Source organism: Hypomesus nipponensis, chromosome 7, assembly GCF_054491055.1.
Source record: "Hypomesus nipponensis isolate SF chromosome 7, ASM5449105v1, whole genome shotgun sequence".
Classification (NCBI taxonomy): domain Eukaryota; kingdom Metazoa; phylum Chordata; class Actinopteri; order Osmeriformes; family Osmeridae; genus Hypomesus; species Hypomesus nipponensis.
Window position 1 is genome coordinate 6,464,797 of NC_140367.1, and position 22,303 is coordinate 6,487,099.

The 22,303-nt window shown below is 44.0% G+C and overlaps 3 protein-coding genes and 1 long non-coding RNA gene across 6 annotated transcripts; 2 read left to right on the forward strand and 2 right to left on the reverse strand.

Moving 5' to 3' along the window:
- Nucleotides 1-1,945: 1,945 nt before the first annotated feature.
- nup37 (nucleoporin 37) lies at nucleotides 1,946-10,485 on the reverse strand. Of its 2 annotated transcripts, none has more exons than XM_084701917.1 (10): nucleotides 10,329-10,485; nucleotides 9,204-9,417; nucleotides 8,988-9,112; nucleotides 7,248-7,320; nucleotides 6,644-6,738; nucleotides 3,100-3,190; nucleotides 2,773-2,954; nucleotides 2,595-2,645; nucleotides 2,330-2,423; nucleotides 1,946-2,176 (listed from the first exon to the last, which is right to left on the reverse strand). In XM_084701917.1, exons 2-10 carry the CDS (start codon nucleotides 9,357-9,359, stop codon nucleotides 2,063-2,065), a joined length of 981 nt encoding a protein of 326 aa, XP_084558043.1. In that variant the 5' UTR covers nucleotides 9,360-9,417; nucleotides 10,329-10,485; the 3' UTR covers nucleotides 1,946-2,062. The 2 variants fall into 2 exon arrangements, with proteins under 2 accessions (XP_084558043.1, XP_084558044.1); XM_084701918.1 differs by having other exon boundaries at nucleotides 10,256-10,484.
- LOC146276511 (uncharacterized) lies at nucleotides 2,211-7,382 on the forward strand. 2 transcript variants are annotated; one of them, XR_014762509.1, is made up of 3 exons: nucleotides 2,211-2,431; nucleotides 5,749-6,026; nucleotides 7,272-7,382. It is a non-coding gene; the product is annotated as an uncharacterized LOC146276511 (long non-coding RNA). The 2 variants fall into 2 exon arrangements; XR_014762510.1 differs by having other exon boundaries at nucleotides 2,211-2,427.
- Nucleotides 10,486-10,775: 290 nt separating the features above from the next.
- Nucleotides 10,776-19,163, forward strand: parpbp (PARP1 binding protein). The gene is given in 12 exon segments (XM_084702021.1): nucleotides 10,776-10,907; nucleotides 11,137-11,291; nucleotides 11,649-11,882; nucleotides 12,213-12,317; nucleotides 12,999-13,169; nucleotides 13,260-13,296; nucleotides 13,299-13,413; nucleotides 14,587-14,764; nucleotides 15,075-15,256; nucleotides 15,474-15,555; nucleotides 17,709-17,910; nucleotides 18,484-19,163. Coding segments are annotated over 11 exon segments (1,761 nt in total). The 5' UTR covers nucleotides 10,776-10,907; nucleotides 11,137-11,141; the 3' UTR covers nucleotides 18,789-19,163.
- pmch (pro-melanin-concentrating hormone) lies at nucleotides 19,128-20,494 on the reverse strand. Its single transcript, XM_084702022.1, has 3 exons — nucleotides 20,246-20,494; nucleotides 19,460-19,595; nucleotides 19,128-19,311 (listed from the first exon to the last, which is right to left on the reverse strand). Exons 1-3 carry the CDS (start codon nucleotides 20,492-20,494, stop codon nucleotides 19,262-19,264), a joined length of 435 nt encoding a protein of 144 aa, XP_084558148.1. The 3' UTR covers nucleotides 19,128-19,261.
- Between the last annotated feature and the right edge of the window lie 1,809 nt (nucleotides 20,495-22,303).

Here is a 22,303-nt window from a genome sequence, read left to right on the forward strand (position 1 = left end):
CAGGAGGAATGAAGCCTTATTTCAATGAACTGTAAGGGTACCAACCTACTTCCTCGTCTGTATATGAATTTATGTTGTAATCATTCTCTAATGATATACCGACATTTAGCTTTTATCCAGACCACTCTATCCAGACTTTAAACTTTATGACATCATTCAACAAACCAGCAGAAAGTCTTCAAAGGCGATTCATCCATCCCTTTGTTTTCCCTCATTATTAGCATTGCGTTCTCCTTGTCTTGATCCCTGGCTTTAAAGGTGGGTTCAGAAAAGTATTATCTTAGAGCACCACCATCTGAAATAGTGGGGGAGATTAAAGACACTGAGGTGTAGAGTTTAAATCTGTCTGATCTCTCTTTGATCCATTTCTGGGTTTGTTATCACATCACAGCAAGAGACGAGATTGTACTATCAAGGCATAGTTTACACTTCTCCCACATGGGTCAAGAGCAGGTATAGGAGCAGATTTCTCCTTTCTCCATATGTACCATCTCACAATCATGTTCCAAGGAGTAGCCACACTCTAAACCCTGAGGACACATGCACGCTGAAAATGTTAGGATCCACCAGATGGTGCTCAAGTCATCTGAATTTGCCAGTGCACCACTAACTGGGAGATTCTTGACTCGTGTTTCAGAGAAAATCTCTTCTTACTTAGCAATTCTAATTTTCACTCAAAGTAACCTAGTTTTATATCCTTTGGAAAAATGTCCAGTGTTTGCACAGAGATGTGGCAGCAGCTCCCTCTGACATTGAGACTCTGATTTCTCCAAAGTGTTATAAACAGCTGTTCCAGCCCCACTTGTGCCCAGCCTTGCAAACGTAGTGGAGACCACATTGGACTTGTTTAAACAAAGAGAGTGGACCAGCAGAGCGGTAGCATGTTATTATTGTAGATGGTGGTTCGAGTACACTGTCCAAGAATCATACATGGCTGTCTAAGGGGTTTGAAGCCACCGAGTCTTCCACCGTATACCTGTCCCACTCGTCCACACAGACAGATCACTCACTGCACAATACGACCCAGTGTTTGAGTCAAACACATTAAGAGCACAATAAACTGCTCTGTTCCTCCTGTGGACACGTACTCTGCTGTCACTTTAAATGATGCATGATTAAAGTAAACGTGTGACCTCTGTAGTTTATTAGATGTCTAACCACCTTGTAATGCATTAAGTGGGATTTTCAAGTAAACCCTTCCAACGTGATACAATGAGTCCTTGTTTTTACACAGTGAGCATGACAGGCTGCTGGCAAACTACATCTCCCATCTCAGCATCCCTGATTATCCACACCCTCTATGATGCAGGGATGAGTGTCTTTTCTCTATTCTTCTGCCACCACCTCCTCTCTTCAACCCTGCCAGTAACTAGCATCTGACCTGGGAGGACTTCAAACTCCCAGTTTCCTGAGATGTCCTAGAAAGAATATGCTTCTTGAGCCATCTCGCTCGTTTCCTGTTCTTGTCTTAAGGGTTTACCCCGGTCTTTGAAACCGAGCCAGGAGCCCCAGAGCCGAGTGCCTGTCTAGGCCTTCCTCCACCACACCAGTCCCTCCTAGCACACTGTTATACACTGGTGCAATATGAGTATGTCACAAATGGGGATCGCTGTCTATACTGCCACCAATGTGAGTTTGACAGAGTTTGTTAGAGGGGAAAAAGGGAGAGAGAGAGAAAAAAAAAGCAGAAGATAGAGAGCGAGAGAATGTGCACCTGTGGAGGACTGATTATCATGTTGACCAGTAGAGTGGTGTGCTGGCACAGTAGACCTAACACATTCCTGGGAGCTGGAGCTTACTCAACTCTTCTGAGAAAAAAACAGGCAGGTTTTCACAGAAGCCAGATCAACCCATTGGTTTGTCCAGGGGGTGACAGAGGTGGTCAGTCAGAAATACCAAAGGTCACTTAGTGTATTTGTCCAGTATCCCATTAGCACACATCACATTAAATACAAATAAGTTTATTGAAACATTATGACACACACTATCAAAATACAAAAATAGGACCTTGTGACACAGAAGCGTAGTGTCTATAGTCCATATCCCTAAGGGAAGTGCAAATTTACATTTCTGTCATCCAAAAGAACAGTTTCCGGTCTCCACCGATAACACACAGTGGAAGTGTCCTGTGCCAGCTCAGCCCTGCCCCCACCATGGCTGATCCAATCATAACAGGCTGAAACATATACACGTACAACATAAGGCACAGCAATTCATTTGCATCCTCAAAGACGGAACTCTTATTAAACTTACAGGGACCAGTGGAAGGTTCTTCACAGGGTATCGTTAACCTTGTCAGGGAGCCAGTACAAACACAAAGCAGACTGACCTGTGGGTGACCCAGATGATGCACCAGCAGCTGACTGCTGATTTTTCCTGGACATCCCGTAGTGGAGAAGAGGTTCTCATTGGCCCTCGACCACCTGTGTAAGTAAGTGGAACCCATGATTACAACAAATCATTATTATTTCCATCCTCATTAGAAGTGAAGTCATTACCATGTCCTCTGGTTAACAGTTGGACCATTGTAGGAAAGCCTATATACTAATGAAATGGCAAAAAATGAGGCACCAGTATAGGGTGAAAACTCTTACTTGAAGAGCCGCGCTCGGCCTATGTGGGCAGGCCTTTTCTCTTGAGGGTAACTGAAGGAGAACAAATCATTAGAGCAGAGCTTTAAGCTAGCACATTACTGTCATTTCCCATGATGGAATCAGGTACAGTGGGCAGAGTAGACAACAAGCTGAGCTAGGGGCCATCCTGTCCACTCACCTGGAGCGGGTTATGTCCCAGATTAGCCAATCACTGCCCACCACAGCGCCAACCTTGATGGTATTGGTGAGACACCAGTCAGCAGACATGAGTGGCGACTGGCCGCAATCCAGCGACAGAATAGCCTGCCGGGTAACCAGGTCATAAAAGCGAATTGTCCCCCGCTTTTCAGCTACCATCAGCTGCAAAGAAAGGAAGATGTTGAGACATTAGATTTGCCCAGTCTTGTCCTTTTCTCATATACCAGTAACTAGAGATCAATTCACTTTAATAATCCCAAAGGAAATTCGTAAGGCGTTGCTGTAGATTCCAATGCTGTGTTGGTACCTTGAAGACCTCCTCGGGGTGCCAGCATACACTGATGCCAGGGGAACGCAGTCTGAAGGAGGTTGTCTCATTGCCCAGCAGGTCCCACACCCTGTGAGATGCATCAAATATAACAAGGATACAGGTTAGGTCAAACCATGGATTTGTACATGCTGTCCAATTAACGCAGAAATCAGTGGTTCTAACTGAATTGTTTTGTAACAGTGCGACTGCGGTCTTCAATAACCCCTGGTCCCCAATCACATGCCGGGTGCATGGGATTCAAGAGCCATGTTTGAATCCTCAGAAAATCATTATTAAGACAAAAAAAACTAAATTAATAGGCTGGTCAGACTGTAGGCGCACAGGTCCTAAAATAGCTTCCAGAGTCTAGCCACCCTCTGTGTGCAGAGATGACGCACAGGCGGAAGGCTTGGTGCTGACAGCACAGAGAACAAAGGATAACACAAGCACGCTAAAAATACCATGGAACAAAGTGTCGCTGGCTGTCTGTTCTCTCACAGCTTCTTGCCTCAAAGGTCTGCTGTACCTTGGTTAACTTCCCTTTATACTCCTTTTATTAGCACACAAGGTGTTTGCAGGGTCCAATGATGAGAGATAACATATAAAATAATTTGAAAGTATGTAATTTCCTGTAGGTCGCCATTAGGCTAATCTTTACACGGTGGAGAAGTTGTGCAGAAATACCAGAACATTCCCTTCTTCCTAGAAGAGAGGGGATCTTGTCTTTAAGCTGGTCTCTGAGCTGTGAAGATGGACGGGCCGAGCACTGGGACTGATGACACAATGAACCTGCACACTGGCAATAAATCAAATGGATGGAAGAGACAGAAGCTTCTGAAAGCTGGATCTCAAGCCAACCCACATCTAAAGGCACCAACCCGGCATATTCCCCCCGAGCAAGGGGCGCCAGACTTGCAAAGGTTTCTGGGAATCTCAAATAAATAAATAAATAACCGGGGGAATGATGTGAAGGCGCTGACTGATGAGGTCATGCAGAAGACTTCATCTGAAGCCTCAAAGTCCTCCAAAGCCAGTCTAAATGTCAAGCGGTTATGGGAGAGATTAATATCCTCGGGGGTACAAGTGGCAAAGACAGATCAGGATGATTAGCCCTTCTCAACGGAAGATTTCTGCAAACTCTTAACTTTTCTCAATTCTCCTCCAACCCACCACCACCACCAACCCCCCCCCCTCCCCCCCCCCTGCCCCCTTTCCACAGGAGTTGAACCCTAGAGCTCTTGGGGCCTTTTCCTCTTGTCCCGTTCAGAGTCCAACCCTCCTCCATGTACGTAGTGTGTGTGAGGTTAAAAGCCTCAGACCACAGCAGACAAACAAGCCTCAACCTTCTCCTCTCAGATTATAACCAAACAAGAGTTCAATCGCACGCTACGCCACCGCCAGCCAAACCGTGGTCAACCACACTGCCCTTCAAATGATGGGGGAGGACTGCCCAGTTAAACGTAACCCTTGCCGAAAGAGGTGAAAGGCATGAGATGCAAAAACAAGATCAACCGCCTCTGACAAAGCACCGTGTAATTGCATAACACTACAACTGACACGGCATCAAAAAGTCACACTCAGCTTCCATTCACAATAGAGTTGAAAGGGGAGTGGAGCATTTGAAGTTGCCGTACTTTAGATCCCAGTGAGAAAAGCAGCTGGCCAGACTGTTTGGGTTTGTCAATGTTTTCCCAAAAGTGGAGGAAACGGGAAATGTTGTGTACACTGTGATCTGATTTATCAGAGAGCGCAGGGTAAACAACCGTGGCGACCCTACGGGGAACCAGAGATAACAACAATCCTGCCTTGGACGTCTCACCGGAGAGTTGAGTCAGAGGTGCGCGCCCTTTCTCTACTTCACCGCCTCAGCATCCATCTTAAATCAGACCTGCTCAAGTGTCTTAAGCAATAACATTGTCTTTAAACATTAGATATTTGGATTGTTGAAATGATCTAGGCCATTAGTCACTTTTATTGGATCAACTCACCCCTCTAGGGCTGGGAGCCCCTAGCACTACATCAGAGGGATAGCAAAGCACTTAAAGTGCATGAGAACATGTGCTGACAAGACGGAAGCTGAAAGAGTGATGATTTGAACCAGGGTTTAGCCCAATAGAGAGGTGAATATGACCTAGTGGGTTTGTTATTATTTTCATAAAAAAACTGATGGGGAAAGGAGTTTGGATCCCGTACAGTTGTAGACAGTGGACTTCATTCACTATCCCACTATCCACATCATCTGTGAACTGTCCACAGCCCCAAAATATATATAGGTAGCTGTCCAGCGTAGGGTAGCAAATGCAATCAAGATCAAGGTTGTGACATCTAGCAGGTGGTGCAGTCCAGAGGTAGTAGCCTACAGCAACAAGTTGCTTTGACAGAAACAACCTGTCGTGTTGTGGTAACAAGACGGCAGACACTGAGGTAACGGCAGCTTGAAGTCACACAAGCCCAGTTTGGTTCTGAAGGTAATTACATGCACACACAGGGAGAGATCCGCTTTCCCCTTTCCTAATAGGGGCTCAGTTTGGGTGGGCTGACTGAAAAGCTCTGTCCTATTAACTTGATCTTTCACTCGTTACGCCTCTCTCTTCTTCCTGCGTCCTATATTTTCTCAAGATGACATGTCTTTAAATCTTTCTGCAGATGGAGTGCAGCCCTGTTTTCTCTGGCCGGCCAGTAGAGGGAGGGCTGAGCAAACCCAGCGGATGTTCTCTGCTTCAGAGGGGCCTTCCTCACCTCTCTCTGCTCATCCCCTCCCTCCTCCCACAGCCACAGGGGGAAAGGAGGGAGCGGATCAGTGGCTGTGACCCAGACAGTGCCGTTACCATGACACTCTGAAACCCCAAAAACAACTGCCCTTTCCTGCTGAGTCGTGGCTGGAGGAACCTTTGCTGGGGTAGAATTATCATCTGAAACCATGGGTACATAACCCTTAGGACACTGATTCAATAATACATTCAGAATCTAGATCTAGAATTTCTATTTATGCTTTATTTATAGTAGCTATCGTACATAATCTAACTATTAGCCAGATGTTAGAGTTTAATTGAAAGCGGATTAAACGTACATATTATGTTAGAGGCTATTACTGAGAACTCAGACTCCAGTAACACATAACAGGTGACTACACGGGTAACAGTGTGTGTGGGAAGGAGAACAATCCCTGTGGTTAGACCTGGCTACTAACACACTTTTCCTTTTCCACTACTGATTGAAAAGACACATTTGGGGACCTTGTTAAGAACCCCCCCCCCCCTCTCTCTCTCTTTCCCCCTTTCCCCAGGAAGGGAAAGACTCAGCAACTAATTGGATTTCCATATTTAACTAATTAGTTAGAAAAGCTGGGAGGCAGTTGTGTGCGTACGCACAGCAACACTGGGGCATGTTGAACTAAGCGTTGGGTTTCGCTGTGGAATCACAGTCAGGACTTTCTGCACCATTAACAGAGAACAGAACACAGAATGAGGAAGAGAGAACACACACACTCGAACAGTCTCTACTGTAGTCAGGCCTAGAAGCAAGAGAGGGTCATCCTGACCTGCAAGTGTGGTCGTCACTGACGGAAGCTATTTGTTGTCCCTCAGTGGGCTCGTACACCAAGTGATTGATGAAGCTGGTGTGACCGCCAAAAACCTGAACAACACAGATGTCCACAAAAATAAGCAAACAAGTGCAAATAGAAAACTTTCCTTTTTTCCCCTCATTGTGTAAAGAGCTTTTATTGGCCAACTGTTGGCTCACTAGGTACTCATTATTCCATTACTGATTTATAACCTTTAATTACTACTAATTCGATTTCCATAACTATTAAACATATGACACGCAATGTTTGCTTCTGTTTTTAGGTAGCTAGGAACATAATTGCAGACATGACAGTTAAGTTGAAAGAGAGGCTACAGTTTTCAATTTTTTAAAGGGAGAAGTTTTACATCCAAGGAAACAAACATTCCATAACTCCAGATCTAACATTCCAGCAAAGACAAACACCTGCCTGTACTGAAATTCACTTGACAACATTCTAATATGAACAATGGAATGGAATATGATCAACAGAATAATAATATTCCAGTAAGATAATTATCCCTTCAAACACAAGTGACCTATTGACAGAAGTTGTTGATGGAGTGCAGATGGTCCAGTACCTTGACTTCATGTTTGTTCTGTAGGTCAGAAGACAACACCCTCAGTTTGAAGTCAGCCGCTGCGGTGCAAAATCTGGAGAAGGGAAAGAAAGTGAGATGAAGAATAAAAATAAACACGGAGAGAGAACATCCTAACAGAGCCTAGACGTCTTCCTGAGAAACCACCTTCAGAATCAGAAGGGATTTTATTTGCCATGAATGTTTGCACAAACAAGGAATTTACTTTGGCAGGGAGGTGCATACATTAAACATATAGGAATATTGAAACTTAAATATGTGGACTAACTATACAAAAGGAGCAAAGTCTAACTAATACTAAGGGGGGTCTAGCTAATACTAAGGGGAATACAAAATAAAATATAAAATATAAATATCCATAATTTACAATTTCCTCCCACCCACATCTATGCGTGTGACTGCTGCCTGCCCTGACACCTTTGGATAAGTGTGAGTAAGTGTACGTGTGGTAAAGACTTGGACATTCATCCAGGAAAACATCGCCAGGGAGACTGTAATTGCACTGTAAGATAAACATGGAGAAAAACAAGAAGGCTCACGCCATTTGACCATTTCTCTCTTCAAATCCTAAGCAAAGCCAGGGAGCCTACTTTCCCTCTAATCAGCTGGAGTGTATACCAGTAATTAGTCACACAATTACACAAGAAAAAGCACACACATCACGAGGTACAGAAACATATGGACTCGGGTTATGACACATCGAATGTATACTCAGAATGATAGCAGTAGATTAATATAAACTAGTTCATACTCCTGTGTCTGCTAATAATGTTTTATTCTGCAATTGAGTTTCCTTACAATGTATTTAAAATTCCCACCTAGACAAATCAGCCAAAGCAAACCTCACATATTGAATTGATTGACTTTTGTAATATGATGAAAGAGCAGGCACTTAGAGAGACAATGCCTATATATCATCAGAACCATATATCACAGCCCTTTTTACGGTCTTAGCTGGAGAGGTTTGACAGTACTGGTAGACCAGATTCACAGCTCATCCTGGTTCCCAATAGTGTGCTGCTGACTGGACAACCCTTGCTGGCCTGGTAGAACCTGGCAGAGCCCCAGCACAAGCCCCCTTAACCCACCCACCCTCGCCTGCCCTGGCCCCCTCTCCAGGCCACTGCCTCAGGCACGCCCGTGGTAATACTGTACTTTTCCTGGAAGGCACCGATACGTGCAAAATGGGGGTGGAAGGGGGAGGGTGGAGGGGTCTGGAACATGAGCGGGGAAGCCATCAGTGCAATAACATGTATGGACGTCACAAGGCTGCATTCAGGGCCCTGCAGGCCTAACCACGGAAGGGCCAGGAAGTATCACTGCCTTTCTCTTTCAATTACAGCAATCTGAAACACCTCCAGAGGGATTGTGGCATTCCCATCCAAGATTCCAATTAGAGAAGAAGCATTGCTTTCTAGTACTGTAGTCCCTTCCAAAACCTACAGCATGACACTGTGAGACCCTGATGACTAGGCTAATTTGTTTGTAAGCTTTGACTGCTCTGTACTCACTCTATGTTTGAGCCTTTTAGTCCATTTTGTTAAGACCATTCTGTATAAATAAATACATAAATTAGTATGAATAAATGAATGCATTTGAAGCTGAAAGTCTCCTATATATATATATATATATATATATATATATATATATATTTGTATTGATATATATATTATTTTAATAGCTTTATTGTGACAGCGCTTAGAGTGTCACTCAGGAGCCTACCTTATGAGCTGGGGCAACTTGTCCAGATGAGATTCAGGACTCCAAGCTAGAGCATCCACACGCAACGTGTGGCTGAAAATCTGCAGTGTCGTAAACTCAACGCCCTCTACCTCAAGATCTTCTTCCTGCATAAAACAAAAAGCACAGCTGAATAAAAGTCAAAAGTAAACAGACTAAACTAAAACGTTCCACAAAATGGACCTAGATCTCACTAACCTGGAATCGGACACTGCCTACAACCACAAGCTGGTTTCCTCCATAGGCCAGAAGGGATCCTGCTGTGCCGCTGTCAAATGGGCTGAATTCCACCACATCCACATAACCCTCACAGGGCACAGTGTAGCTGGCACTGCGACGGCTGTCGTCCTGCATTGTGTCTACTTGGAATAAACCTTTGTCAAATCAGTTGATCAAGTTGACTTCACCACACCTGAAATGGGATGACAGCAGCATTATAGTAAAGTCATTTTTGTTTCAACATCTATTATGAGACAAGTGTTTTTGTTGGCTAAACACAATCTAATGGGACACAACTGTTTCCAATGGGGTGTATTAACTTGGTACTGTAGAGTTAACATAAGTGATTACAAGACCAGCGGCCGCCTCAACATGCGGCATTTCCACTAGAGACTGACCAGACAGTCATGTAGTCAGTGTTTCCAAGGAGTGGTGTGTGTGTTCAACACGTCTCTCCCACACATACGGACCCAGGGTTGATGTAAATTCATGCTTTTTAAATGTGTGAAAGGGCATAGGTGACAGCTGTCACCAGCACACAGTGACTTTATTCTTGCTGTTTAAAGTGACATCATGTTTTAGTCAAAATGGGTGAACTGAAGGCTAGCATAAACTGGAATGCAGAACAGACCATCTGATCCCGTTATCTGTTGTAACGTTGAGTAGCTTATGCAAAGCGCTCGCTGAGTTGTTAGCTTGTTAGTGCTAACGTTATAAGTTAAGGCTGTGGCTAGTTAGTAGTTCAGCAGTGCAGCATGTACAGTTTACCACGTGTAACTAGCATCATGTAATTGATTAAACATGTGTACTGCAGAGATTCCATTGCTTTCACAGTGCTCTACAGTTTTGCCAACGCTTTGCTTGGTTAGCTCAGTAAACTTTGGCTGGTTAGTTAGATAACTAGAATAGGTAGAACAAACTAACGTTCTAGCTAACATTAGCTCGGTTTCCTGGTAAATTGACTAATATAATTATGGATACTTGGTCACCAAGTAAAACACATCGTCGAAGTTCATAGTTTGTCGACTGACCTGAGCTTCTCGATACATAATTTCGAGAAAAAGTTTGACACTATAAAGCTATTCATGTTGCATTGACTCATACCTCCGCGCGCCTTTCATTCATTCTTTAAACGTGCTCCACTTCTTGTCTATGTCGCTCGGTTTAGTGTCGTCCAGATAATGGAAACCCAAAGCCGTCCGGTTAATTTGAAATCGAGGGAAGTTGAGTCAAAAATATTCGTGAGCAATAATACAATGCACCGTGAGGCAGCCCGGGCGTATTAAACTAGTTTTTCATTAGTTCCGGGTCGGAAGTAGAATGTACCAATTTGCAGCACAATCTAAAGGGTGGTTGCCCTATGGATGTGTATTAAACCAATGACAAATCAACGTTAAAAAACAACTAACTCTTAATCATTGTAAATCTTTACACATAAATGTCAATATTATGTTTTCTTAGCCCTACAAATATGTAGTATATACAAAATGTAATCTATAGTTACACGATGAAACCCATTCAGCGATGACCCTTGTTAGTCATTATCGAGACGAGACATCATTGGTCAGATTCTTTCGTTGAAGGAGATTTAAATTTTCAAAATGTCAGCTACGTTAGTGCGTTTAGTTTGCTGTTAATTATTGTTTTGCATGCCTCTTAATCCGAGCTAGACTTCAGAGCAAGGTGAGTGGTTGTTAATGCCCAAAGTAACTTGTATTTGCTACTTTTTTGCAACAGAATGTAAAGTAAAGATCTGGTTAGTTGGCAGTACAGTATGCATTTGAACTGTCCTTGTAAAACAGTCACTTAATTTTATCAATCTAATCTTGGTTGTTGGTAACATAGATCGCATCCCTCAAGTCAAATTGCTCTCGAGTAATTGACAAATACAGAAAATTATGTTGTGTAACAGGTACAATGGCGATTTTGGAGGAGAGTCTGAAGACAATGGTGAGAATCTTTAGAAGAGAATGTCACCGAGTTCTGGAATCGGAGAGGACAACTATTCTGGGAGCAAATGACATATTGATGGTTTTACAACTTGCCATAGCAGACGTCAATAAACAGGTAAATATTACTCATAAGTGCACCACAAAATACTGATGAGGATGTATGTGGTAACAGCAGGGCTGCAATTTTTTCACTGGCATTAGATATTCCTTTGACGTGCATAAGCACAATACATTTCAAGAGTGTGGTAGTGTTTAACACACCCAGTCACTCAATCACTTGAACCCTATTCTACTAGGTCATATTCTCCCTCATTAAGGCCTCAAACACACTTGACATCAGCATCATCATTCGATTCCCAATGAAAGTAGAGTAGATTTTTCCCCATGGTAACATAGGACTCAAGGATACTGATTTCTTCCATAACATGCGGTCGTGCCTGATGACACTTCTTTTTCTCGCTCTCTTTGACAGGAGTGTGGAGAGTTTAGTGTGGCGCTGAGTGAAGTTCTGATGATCTGGAAATACTTACTGTGTGACAAGCTTCACCTACCCCACAACGACTCCCCACGCCCAGAGAACTATGACCTCATTCAGAGAGCGTATGAATCCTTTCTGAAACGGACAAACACTGTGGACCTGATTGATATCCAGTCTATGTACAAACACCTGAAAGTCGACTCAGACCCAGGGGAGACTTTGAGCTCAGTGAGTAGTAGATCTGATTGAAACCAGGATGAGTATGATTGTAATGGGTTCACTAGGACCCTGTTTTACATTTTGTAATTTTAGCAGGCGCTCTTAATACAATTTTAATAGTTTTAATACAATACAGCTTCAACCTTCAATTCTCTCTAAACTGGACCTGTGCCTTTACACAGCGGTGTTACCAGCTACCTATTTGCTTGTCATTTTGCCAAAGAATGGTTGCTATTATAAAGTTAAACGGGCCACAACGTTCTGCCAGCCAAAAGACACCAGCAAAGCCAAAAAGCGAAGTCGGCCAAGCCTAACTTCCATGTTTTGTTTGCTGCCAAGATCCAGCTGTTCCAGTTTCTGACAGGTAATACAGAAACTGGTGATCTGAGGGATTCCACAGTCCCTTTAACTCCATCAAGCAAGTCAAGGCCATGCAGTACCCAGGTAATGGCTGCTCATGTATTGTAGTGTATATGCCAGTCTTGGAATAGCACATAATATATAATTTTTCCCTCTGCATCAGTAATGGTGGTTGTGTCCATAGAATGAAATGTTAGATTGGCTCATGTCATTATACCAAAATCCAAACAGGAACTTTGTGTGTGCCATTTAATTTTCCCCTTTGGCAAGGATTCATACATCTCTTCTTTCCCAGTTTTCTCAGCACTCGTTTACCCTCTGAAATCTGTCTCGCTCTTATTAAGAGGAACTTTAAATCATATCACTCAGATTTATGTGAGAAATGTGAATTCAATTACCAGGCAGATGTTTTAAAACACAACACAATGTGGGCTTGGACAAGAGCTTTTGCAGCCCAGTCTCCTCTCCAGATGCTTTGACAACTGATGATTTGTGTTAGAAAACTAGTTGCTACTATGCTAGGAGCTAGAGTGATGAGGTTTATGAATTTTTGGTTTTATAAACCTACCTGTCGTTCAAAAGCCCTTGCAAGCCGAGTTGCATTTACCGATACTTTTTCAAAGAATATAACTTTTTATGGGTCTAGTAAAACTGTCTCTCCCTCGCACCATGAATTTTTGCTGAGTGCTTGGCTGATTAATAGGATCATTTGGTTGGAGTGGTTGTGGTATCAACTGAGTTGCATTTTTGTTTTCAATCTTAAAGGTTAAAAAGGTCATGAGGATGGTGTTCTACTCATACATAAATCTGCTAGTCAACACCAAGAATGACATAGCTTTAGCACACATTCTTGATACACCTAATCGTTCGCTTGGACGCGCAGCATTTACCAACCTCAAGCATGCAGCACAAGACAAGGACACATCACTCTTCCTGGTACAGTAAACACTATTTCTTTGCATTCCGCTGAGGTGACTTCTATTGATCTGTCAGCCAATGATGTTCCATCTCTGTTCTGCATTTCAGGCCGTGACCTCTTTCGTGAGGGCCATCCAGCTGGGGGGAGGGGCTATGCCCCAGCTGAGTCTGATCCACTGAGGAAACACTTAAAAGGACTATCTGACTTTGTCCATTTCATGGACAACTTGGACGAGATACTGGGAGATAACCCCGACCCCAGGTGAAAGACACGATCTGGAATCTGTACCCACCCTTGTCTATGAGATAACACCGCTGGACACAGTCCTGGTGGTAGTGTTTGAGAGGAGATGTGAAGCCCATCTGTTGGGGAATTCTGTTGATTGTAAAATGCACATGGAGAACAGACTGTTCTGCACAGCCTTGTCAATAGATCCCACCTGCCCCATCATGGTGTCTAGATCTTGTTGTTCTCTTGAAATAACTCCTAATGACCTCTGACGCAAGGTCTTACGATAGCATATAAATTGCAAAAACATGTTTATCTTAACATAAAAGTCAAATTTGCTAACAGTCAAAATATCTTTTTGGACTTTATCGGTCTGATCGGTAAGGGGAATTATCATCAAACTAAGCTTCCCTTGATCTGCCCCTCCCCCATCTGTCATTATACAGCACAATGTGTTCTTGGCAATGCATCAAAAGCTTTCTTTTTTTAAATCATAAGTACTGAATGTACTGAATGTTGAGGTAATGCTGTGTGTAACCAAAGGATTTCCTTCACAGCAGAAACTGCTAACAAGTTACCTGTAATACTTCATGATCTCTGACTGGAGCTCTAGTGGCATTAACACGGCCGTAGAATGACATATTGTCCCAGTTTCATTTTAGCCCCTCAGTTGTGTTGATGACTGCAAGCCATGCAAAGGGTTTCCTACCAACACTGCTGCATGGTGCTTCAATGATGAGATTGTGAATGTTTGGAGCCAGAATTGCTCTTTCAACAGCCCGCACCCCTAGCTTTCCCCCCTTCAGCCTCAGTGGAGTACTGTGTTTCCACACACAAACACCTTCTATAGAGGGTTCAGGGCCTCTTGTTCAGCTAACATCTGTTTTCCCAGATGATTCTGTTACTGAGCCTCACTCTCTTAAACAATAGCTTGATCATGGGATTTAAAACCATTCCTTCCCACCTTACTACAATGTTTACACCCATTTAAGACCCAAACTAAGACCGCTTAATGCTAACATTTCAAGTTGCTCCTTCTTTAAGTAAATGCTATGCTTTTGAATTATTAATGGGAATGTGCTCTCAACTAAGTCAGTGCAAAATATGCATCATTGTCATTAATGCAGGGTTTTTATCAGTAACTAGGTCTAGACACTGAATCTGTTTTGTATTTAGATATTTACTTTGTTTTGTTATTCTCCACAGTATTGCGGGAATAAGACTAGTGACCAGTATTAGAGCAGCTCTTGTGAAGGGCCGCAGCAGGGATGATGTGGTGTATGCTGCAGCAGAGGAGACTGCCAGGGATCTGAACGAGAGGATCCAGCAGATCCATCAGACCCGGAAAAAGACGACTAGTGGAACAGGGATAAGCCCAGCCAGGGTAACTCATACGTGCAGTCTGGTCCTGAAGCTTATCAATTTTGGTGGCCTCTACAGTCCCTTTACATTTAGTCATTTAGCAGACGCTCTTATCCAGAGCGACTTACAGTAAGTACAGGGACATTTCCCCCCGAGGCAAGTAGGGTGAAGTGTCTTGCCCAAGGACACAACGTCATTTTGCCAAGCGGGGAATCGAACTGGCAACCTTCTGAGTAGTAGCCCGATCCCCCTAACCGCTCAGCCATCTGACTTTACATGTCTACATATTTGAAATATGAAAAATCTAAAGTATGCATTTTGTTGAATGTCAGCCCAAAGCATATGCGATCAACCACGCCACTGCGTTAGGAGGCCGGGAGACAGTGAAGGTCCTGATGGCGCTGCTTGATGAGGAGGCCCTGGTCCCGCCGTGCAGGAACAAGGCAGACTTGCTGTCTGAGGACCTGGCTGTCCTCACCGGGGGAGAGGAGACCTGCATGCTCACACTGTTCAGGTAGCCTCATGCTCATCATCTTACCCACAAGACACCCCAGACAAGTGGTTTTGATCCTTCGCCAAGACAAGTAGAAGGAGGGTTAGTGCACCCGTGATGGAGATTGTGCTCTTCTCTTCACAATTACAAATTGAATTTGCTCATTCAGGCTTGTGCAGCTGTCTGATTCAAACACATGAACTCTGCTCTCTCCTTCTGATCGCTTCTGTGTCCTCAGATCTCCGGCAGCTCCTTCTGTGTCTTCTCCAAAGCCGCTGGCCAACCGTGTCCAGGATCGTCAAGACTCCTTTAAACCCAAGGTACCCCCCCTTCACCTCCCTGAGTATAGAGACCAGGGGACCCAAATCCCAAACATCAGTTAGCTCAAATTATATCAGATGTACAAACACTGAAAATAATGTCTTTACGCCCTGTAATTTCTCCCCGGTGTTATATTATTTATTTGCTTAGCTGACGCCCTCATCTTAACTTGCTTCCACAATTCACGTTTGCACAGCTGTATTATTACTCCTTATGTTGGTTTAGTGTGTTGCTCGAATCTGAGGTGTAAAACTACTCATCCGCAGGGGATTCAAACTGTCAACCTCCTGATCCTGATGGTCAGGACTCCACCCTATTGACATGTGGGCAAGATCTGCATTGTAGATTCTAATTTTTTTTCTTTATCTAGTTGAGTTATATCCGTAGGTATGTAGATGTTTTTTTTTGCAGCCAAGGAGGCTGTGTGGTATATACTTGGCAAAAACAGGTTTCTGTTTTTCACTGGACTAGAGAACAATGATTTCAAGAGGGTCCTGGTACATGTGTATGTTTAATACACCCGACCACAGTAGTTGCCAATATCCAGTATCCAGACATCAAACTGCTGAATCATTCAAAGATTATCTCCAATGACAATTTTAGATTTAAAGGGTTGGGCTGTTCTTTCAACATGGAAATAAACTGCTTGAACCCCTTTAAGCATGTATGCTAAACGCATTTTGTGAAATGGCTTCTTTATTTGATTGCGCTAGCAGATGTCACTTTAGCTCCCCACAATCCTCCGGTCTTCCTGTTTGAGTGCAATGTAATGGTCCCTGGGTAGCTCACTGTTTCCTGAACTCGGCCGGCGGAAGCTTTCTGCATCAAATTCACTTTGAGGATGCCATATCAGTGGTGTAACTGGACTGGCAGGGGGAACTTGAAAGGTTATTGTTTCCTGTTGTCTGCTGAATAACTTTATCCTGCTCTCTTGAACAGTTTCATCATGTGCTGACGTCAACTGGCACACGAGAGATACTGCAGACAGATGCAGTTTCTGCTTTGTGTCTCCCCACATGCTTTTCACTTTTTTGATGTATATCTCAATCCAAACGAGATTATGAAAACATCATGCACATTTTTTTTTTGTGTAATGTTTTGAATTTAATGCCAAGAGAAAGTCTTCATGATTGGGAAACTTTTGTGTATTTGCACGATAGTTGAAATTGTTGCAAGATGCATGGTTGTGGCCTGTCAACAATTGTGAGGGAGCGTGCATGTGCACTTTAAAAACGGGTAAAACGGTAGCTGCATTTCCAGTGTGCCTCTGCTCCACAGCTAGATCAAGCCATGTGCATGGCTTTCCTACAATCTCAAACACTACTTTAATCAACGTGACTGGAACCCCATGTACGTGCCTTCTGATCATATGCAAGATTATAACGTTAACCATTTGGAGGCCTGCCTGTAGTGTAGTCTATTCTTGTTTGGAGTTTGTGGGGGTCATTCGGTCTACTGGGGTTATGTCAGGACAGGACGGCCCCCACCAACCACTCCTTCCTTCAGGGAGCGGAGGACGGTGCCACATCAGGCCCCCACCTGCTCTAATTGGATTAGGTGTTCTATCCACTCTGGCCCTGTTTTGCCATGTCTCAGCCTCTCTCTCATTGTTTCTGAGAGGTGTGTTATATTACAATGCAACGGGGGCAAGCCAAGCCCTCTTTTTAGCTCCCATTATTGCAGCTCCTGGTCTGAAGGGTTACTGTTGTTTTAGGTGCTCTTTTGAGAAGTTCTTTGAACATCCCCCCACCTCTCAGGTCTTTGATCCCCCCCCCTTTTTTTCCCTGCTTTCCACACCCACCCAGCTTTTCAAACTGTATTTCTTTCCTCACATTCGTCTTCCCTACTGCGGCCCACTAGCCCGAAGGGTGAAGTCCTTGGATCCTGATAATCCATAGCAGGCGTAGATCAAACGGTGGATGAAAGGAGGGGATCACTGTGTGTCCCTGGGGCTGGGATTGAGGCCCCTGGAGGTCATTGACTTTATCTAGGATGTTCTGCACCCACTTCTTTAATAGGCTACCCAATTCAAGTTTTGGCTGTCTATGGAATGTTCGTTGTCTAATTTTGTTTGCAAAATAGTTCTGTGTCCCTTACCCCCAAAAGTTTTAAACTATTCAGTCATTTTATTATTTATTTTTACTTTTTTTAGGTCGCTAAACTGGTCATTAGGTCCCAGTTTGCCTGTACCTATCTGGATGAGGAGCTACCCCTGAACCGTGTGCTGGAGTTCCCCAGCACCAGCCAGGTCCCCACCTGTGTGCACCCTGCCCCCAAACGGACCATCACCGCCGTTCCAGAGGAGGAAGACTGGGAGCCAAAATCCACCTCTGCTGTGGAGGACCCGGGCACAGGTACAAGTTCTAGCTGTGTTACATCCATCTCCATTTCCCACCTCCTAACTGCTTGCACTAGGCTGCGTGCTGAGAACAGGGTCCAGATTTCATCACAGAAAAGTGCAGCATACACACTCTTAGAACCCCCCTCTCTTCTGGGATAGGCTTCTATTCCCTCTGACGCCACACAGTGGGCCCAATGCCTAGCCCCACCCTCACAGCCTGGCCTCGAACCCTGCCCAGTCCCAGTCTGGGGACTGGTACTTACGATCAACCTTTTAAATGATTCCCTGTTCTATAAAACCTGGCCACCCCCACATCTGTAGTAAAAGGAAAACTAAAGAACACCCCCCTCCTTCTCCTCCCCCGTCACTCTTTTCCTTTCTGTGGGAAATCCGGCTGTGCTCCTTCAGGTTACATGACAAATGTACAGTTTCAACTTTGAAGAATAAACACACCAGCTGTTAAACGGCAGGCTAACGTCTACAATTGTCATATGTAACCCCCCCCCCTCTCTCCTTCACTTCTGTTATAACCTTGTTTTTGTTTTTTTTACATATTAAGGTATTTTTTCTTTTTGTCTGTTTCCAGCAGAGGTGAACACAGAGTCTGTGAGGAAGGAGCAAGGACGTCCACTTGGGCAAAGGTGTGGAAATGCCCCTGAGAGGCTGGCTGTCCAGAGCAGGAAGAAGACCACCAGCCAGACATCAGTCAAAGCTTGTAAGAGGAAGCAGGTGGATGGAAATGAAGATGACAGCTCGGAGAACCAGCCTCCTCAGAAGAAGCCATCCATAACAGTCTTAAAGAAGATGCCTGTGAAAAATGCCCCCAAAGCCCCTGGTAAAAAGAAGCTGATTTCTGGGCAGGGCAAGCTTACCAGCTTCTTCAGAGTGTGAACATTTTGGATTTGTTGTGGAGGTGGGAGGCATGGACAATGCATCTTCTCTCCAGGGAAAAGTGTAAAATATGTGTTTTTGAATGTGCATAATGCATTGATGCAAAATAACCGTAACACAATTTGGAAAATCTGAGCCCTGTCAACCCAACCAGTTTGTTTTGGTACTAGATCAGTTGATGTAGTTTAACGTTGCCCTGGTAGTTTGGCCAAAGGCTTCTCTTTTTTTATCTTGTGTATCTCTGCCATCATGGATCTATTATTATTATTATTATTCTCGTTGCCTTTGGAACTGCAATTCTATTCCGGTAATGAAACACACACTGTACATATTGTTCAAGTTTAACATTTAATAAAGTTATCATTTTTATATATATATTTGTTTACACTATTGTTTTTACAACATGCAACACATTCTAAAGGAACACAGAGCAGGTTGAGGCCACAAGTCAGGGGTGCCGGGGTCGCTCTTCCTTAGGACTGCCAGCAGGGGCGGTAGACTCTTCCTATCATACATCGGAGCACTAGATAGAAGAACATAACAACTGAAGTAACTGGTACTTCGCCGTGTCGACCATTCACATCAAGTTTCCGATTACGATTTTACATTAGTTGGCGAAGATGTTTTTTTTTTCTTTCAGATTAGAGGAGCACCATAGAGTTGATACTCACTGTCGAGATCTGCCTCCCTACGCTCTATTCTCGGATTGTATTCAGCTGGAGTATGGTCTGTGCTGCGCTCTGTGAGAAGAGGGAGAGCGCGAGCAGGGTTCAGGCCCCGTCTGCTGTGTCGTTTCAATCCGATATCCTGTGGGAGGGAGTCGATCAGTGCATTGGCAGTGGCAGACTTCTACTAAATCATATCAACCACTTTTAACGTTGGTTCACACCATGATTTCGCAATGTTCTGCGTAAAGGATCCTCTGGTAGTTCAAGCCGCAGCAAATCTGTAACAGCTTTGTAAGATTTTCAATTTAAGACCCAACAGTGAACATCAAGTAGCAGAACAGACCCTCTGGGTCCCAAACCTCAGAGTCTGGACAAGTGCCAGCTCAATGAAATAAAAAACACATGGAAAAGATGGCCAATGCCTCACCTAACCCATGTTAACTATAATGCAGTGGCCTCGTTACTCCAAAGCCTTGTTTTGCTGAAGTGACTTTGTTCCCCCCGTCATCTTATTTCAATGCAGTTCCATTACAGCAGAGACAACCACCATGTCCATGACACCATCTGCCTGACTAACTCCCTACAGATGTCTGGCCAAACCTTTGTGGCGACAAAGACATCTTGCTACTTTTTACCACTGTGACAGTAAAACATTGCTATCCTTTTACGTCTCGATGATATTTTTGGAAAATACTTGCTCATAAACTTCAGTTAGAGAGAATTACATGCATGGTGGGGATCAGATTCTAAATAGACTAGAGGTATTGCCTAACATGAGGACCCACTTACTGAGAGGATGATGATCTTGGGGGTTCCATCTTCATCATCCAGTCTGTTGTCCTGGATGGAGCTCTGCCTGTACGCAGGGACATGGATGGAAGGCTCAGATATTGCCTCATCATCCAGCATCAAATTCAAGTTCTGCCGCTCCAGCCTGCCTTCTTCCAGCTTCCCTGTTGGTATGCCCTGGCAGACGGCGTGGGTGCTGAACTCACAGAGGAGCACCAGAGTGAACATGACTGAGTGGATGGAGATCATGATATCTACACGGTTTCTGCGTCCTTTTGAGTGACAGTGACGCTAGACTGACTTGATGTCTTCAGGGACGACTGTTTTTGGTGTCACTTTGCTGTCAGTGTCTTTTATATTGTTGATTACCAGAGGGTGCCTATTTAGAGAAATCTGAACAAAGGGAGCGAATATGACGTGGTTTGAGGCCTCCTGTTGGGATAATTACGTCTGCATTGGAAAACATGTTCAACAACAAACTGAGACGAGGCTGAGGGGGATGTGTTTGCTAAGCTGCAACCAAAAGTCTCCTTTACAAAGAGTCAACAGAACATAGGTCAACAGAAGGATTACTCTAATATGTGTAGACATTACATACCCATGTGAATGACAGGAGGAACCCTGGTTCACCCCACTGTGCAGTCAGGGTCTTCACCGACCCTTTGAAGGTCATAGGTCTGAAATTGACAGCATATTTCCTCTAAAGAGATAAAGAGAGAGAATAGACACAGACCTACTGTGCACTGTGAAAGACATCCACTGCATGCCCAATGTGGATTTGTCAGCATCATTAAATGACATCAATGCGAGACCAGTATTCTTTGTGAGGGCAAAATATTGCACAAATCAAGTCTCCAACCATGAAAGGATGTTGTGCAAATCAGGGTCACAATGTCATAAGGCTTCAACACAATCTCATAGAAATGTGCGCAAACCTGTATTGGTCCAGTGATTTAATGAGTGGTTATGGCACTCTAGGGTAAGAGAACTTGCCATGTTAGTGTGATAGGTGTCACTGTCCTTTTAAGAGAAAGGACATGGCTGCACCCAGGGACGGTCCACCTGTTACGTCATTCTTTCTGATGTGTGGTGGTGGTAGCAATTAAGCACTCTTTTTGTGTTTCTTTGGTGTGCTGGGTACTGCCATAGTGTTTCACCTTGTCCTCCCATCTCGCCACAGTTAGGAAAAGTGATTTTATCGTCTCTTCAGGTTTTAACAACAGCGTGTTAATATCAAGACCTGTGGATCAATGCGTTATATTTTGTGGATCCACATCTCTGCTCTTTTCATTTGGTTGAAGGCTTGCAAAGAGGTTTAGATGTTAGGTGGACCACCAATCGCCACCTTGCCACATTAGCATCATCGTCATTAGCTTCCTGCTGAGTACCTGCGGTTTACATGCTTGATGCCTGTAGGGGTTATGGCCATCAGTTTGGGAAATGGAGGTGGAGGAGTTTTATAAATGAAAACAAAAAGGCCTTGTTGACATAGCTCTCCCAAGCTCCTCTTCTGGTCTTGGGAAAACATAGGAGGGCTTACATTATTACCATCACAGAAGCTGTAGCAGATGGATGGAGAAATGGGACATGAATAATAGTTATTGAACTCAGTTGAAGTGATTTTACTTGGAGCGCTCAGCCTTTATTTTGTGAGTATTTTTGTTGGAGAGTGACGGGGCTCTACTGAAGGACTGAACTGGTCTGCTGGGGCACGGCTGTTCCAGCAGCAGCACAACTGAAGCTCTGAGCTTCAAGCTCTGTTGTTGTAACCTCTCTTTCTCCACTCCCTCTCTTTTTTTTTGTTCTGTCCGTCTTTAATTCTCTGTATGACTCTATTCAACAGAAGTCGGGTGGTCTTCACATTATTCTTGAGAATGAATCTGTGTTGAACCTTTCCTGAAACAGCTCCTCTGCTGCTATTTCAGGTTGTTTCCCACAATTAACACATTATTTACCAATAAGGCACCCATGTTATCTTTTAGACACCCCTCAGTGCTTCAGTAAAACACATTTTACAAGTGCACCTCTGCCCCTTTACTCCAATGAACTCTTAAGTCG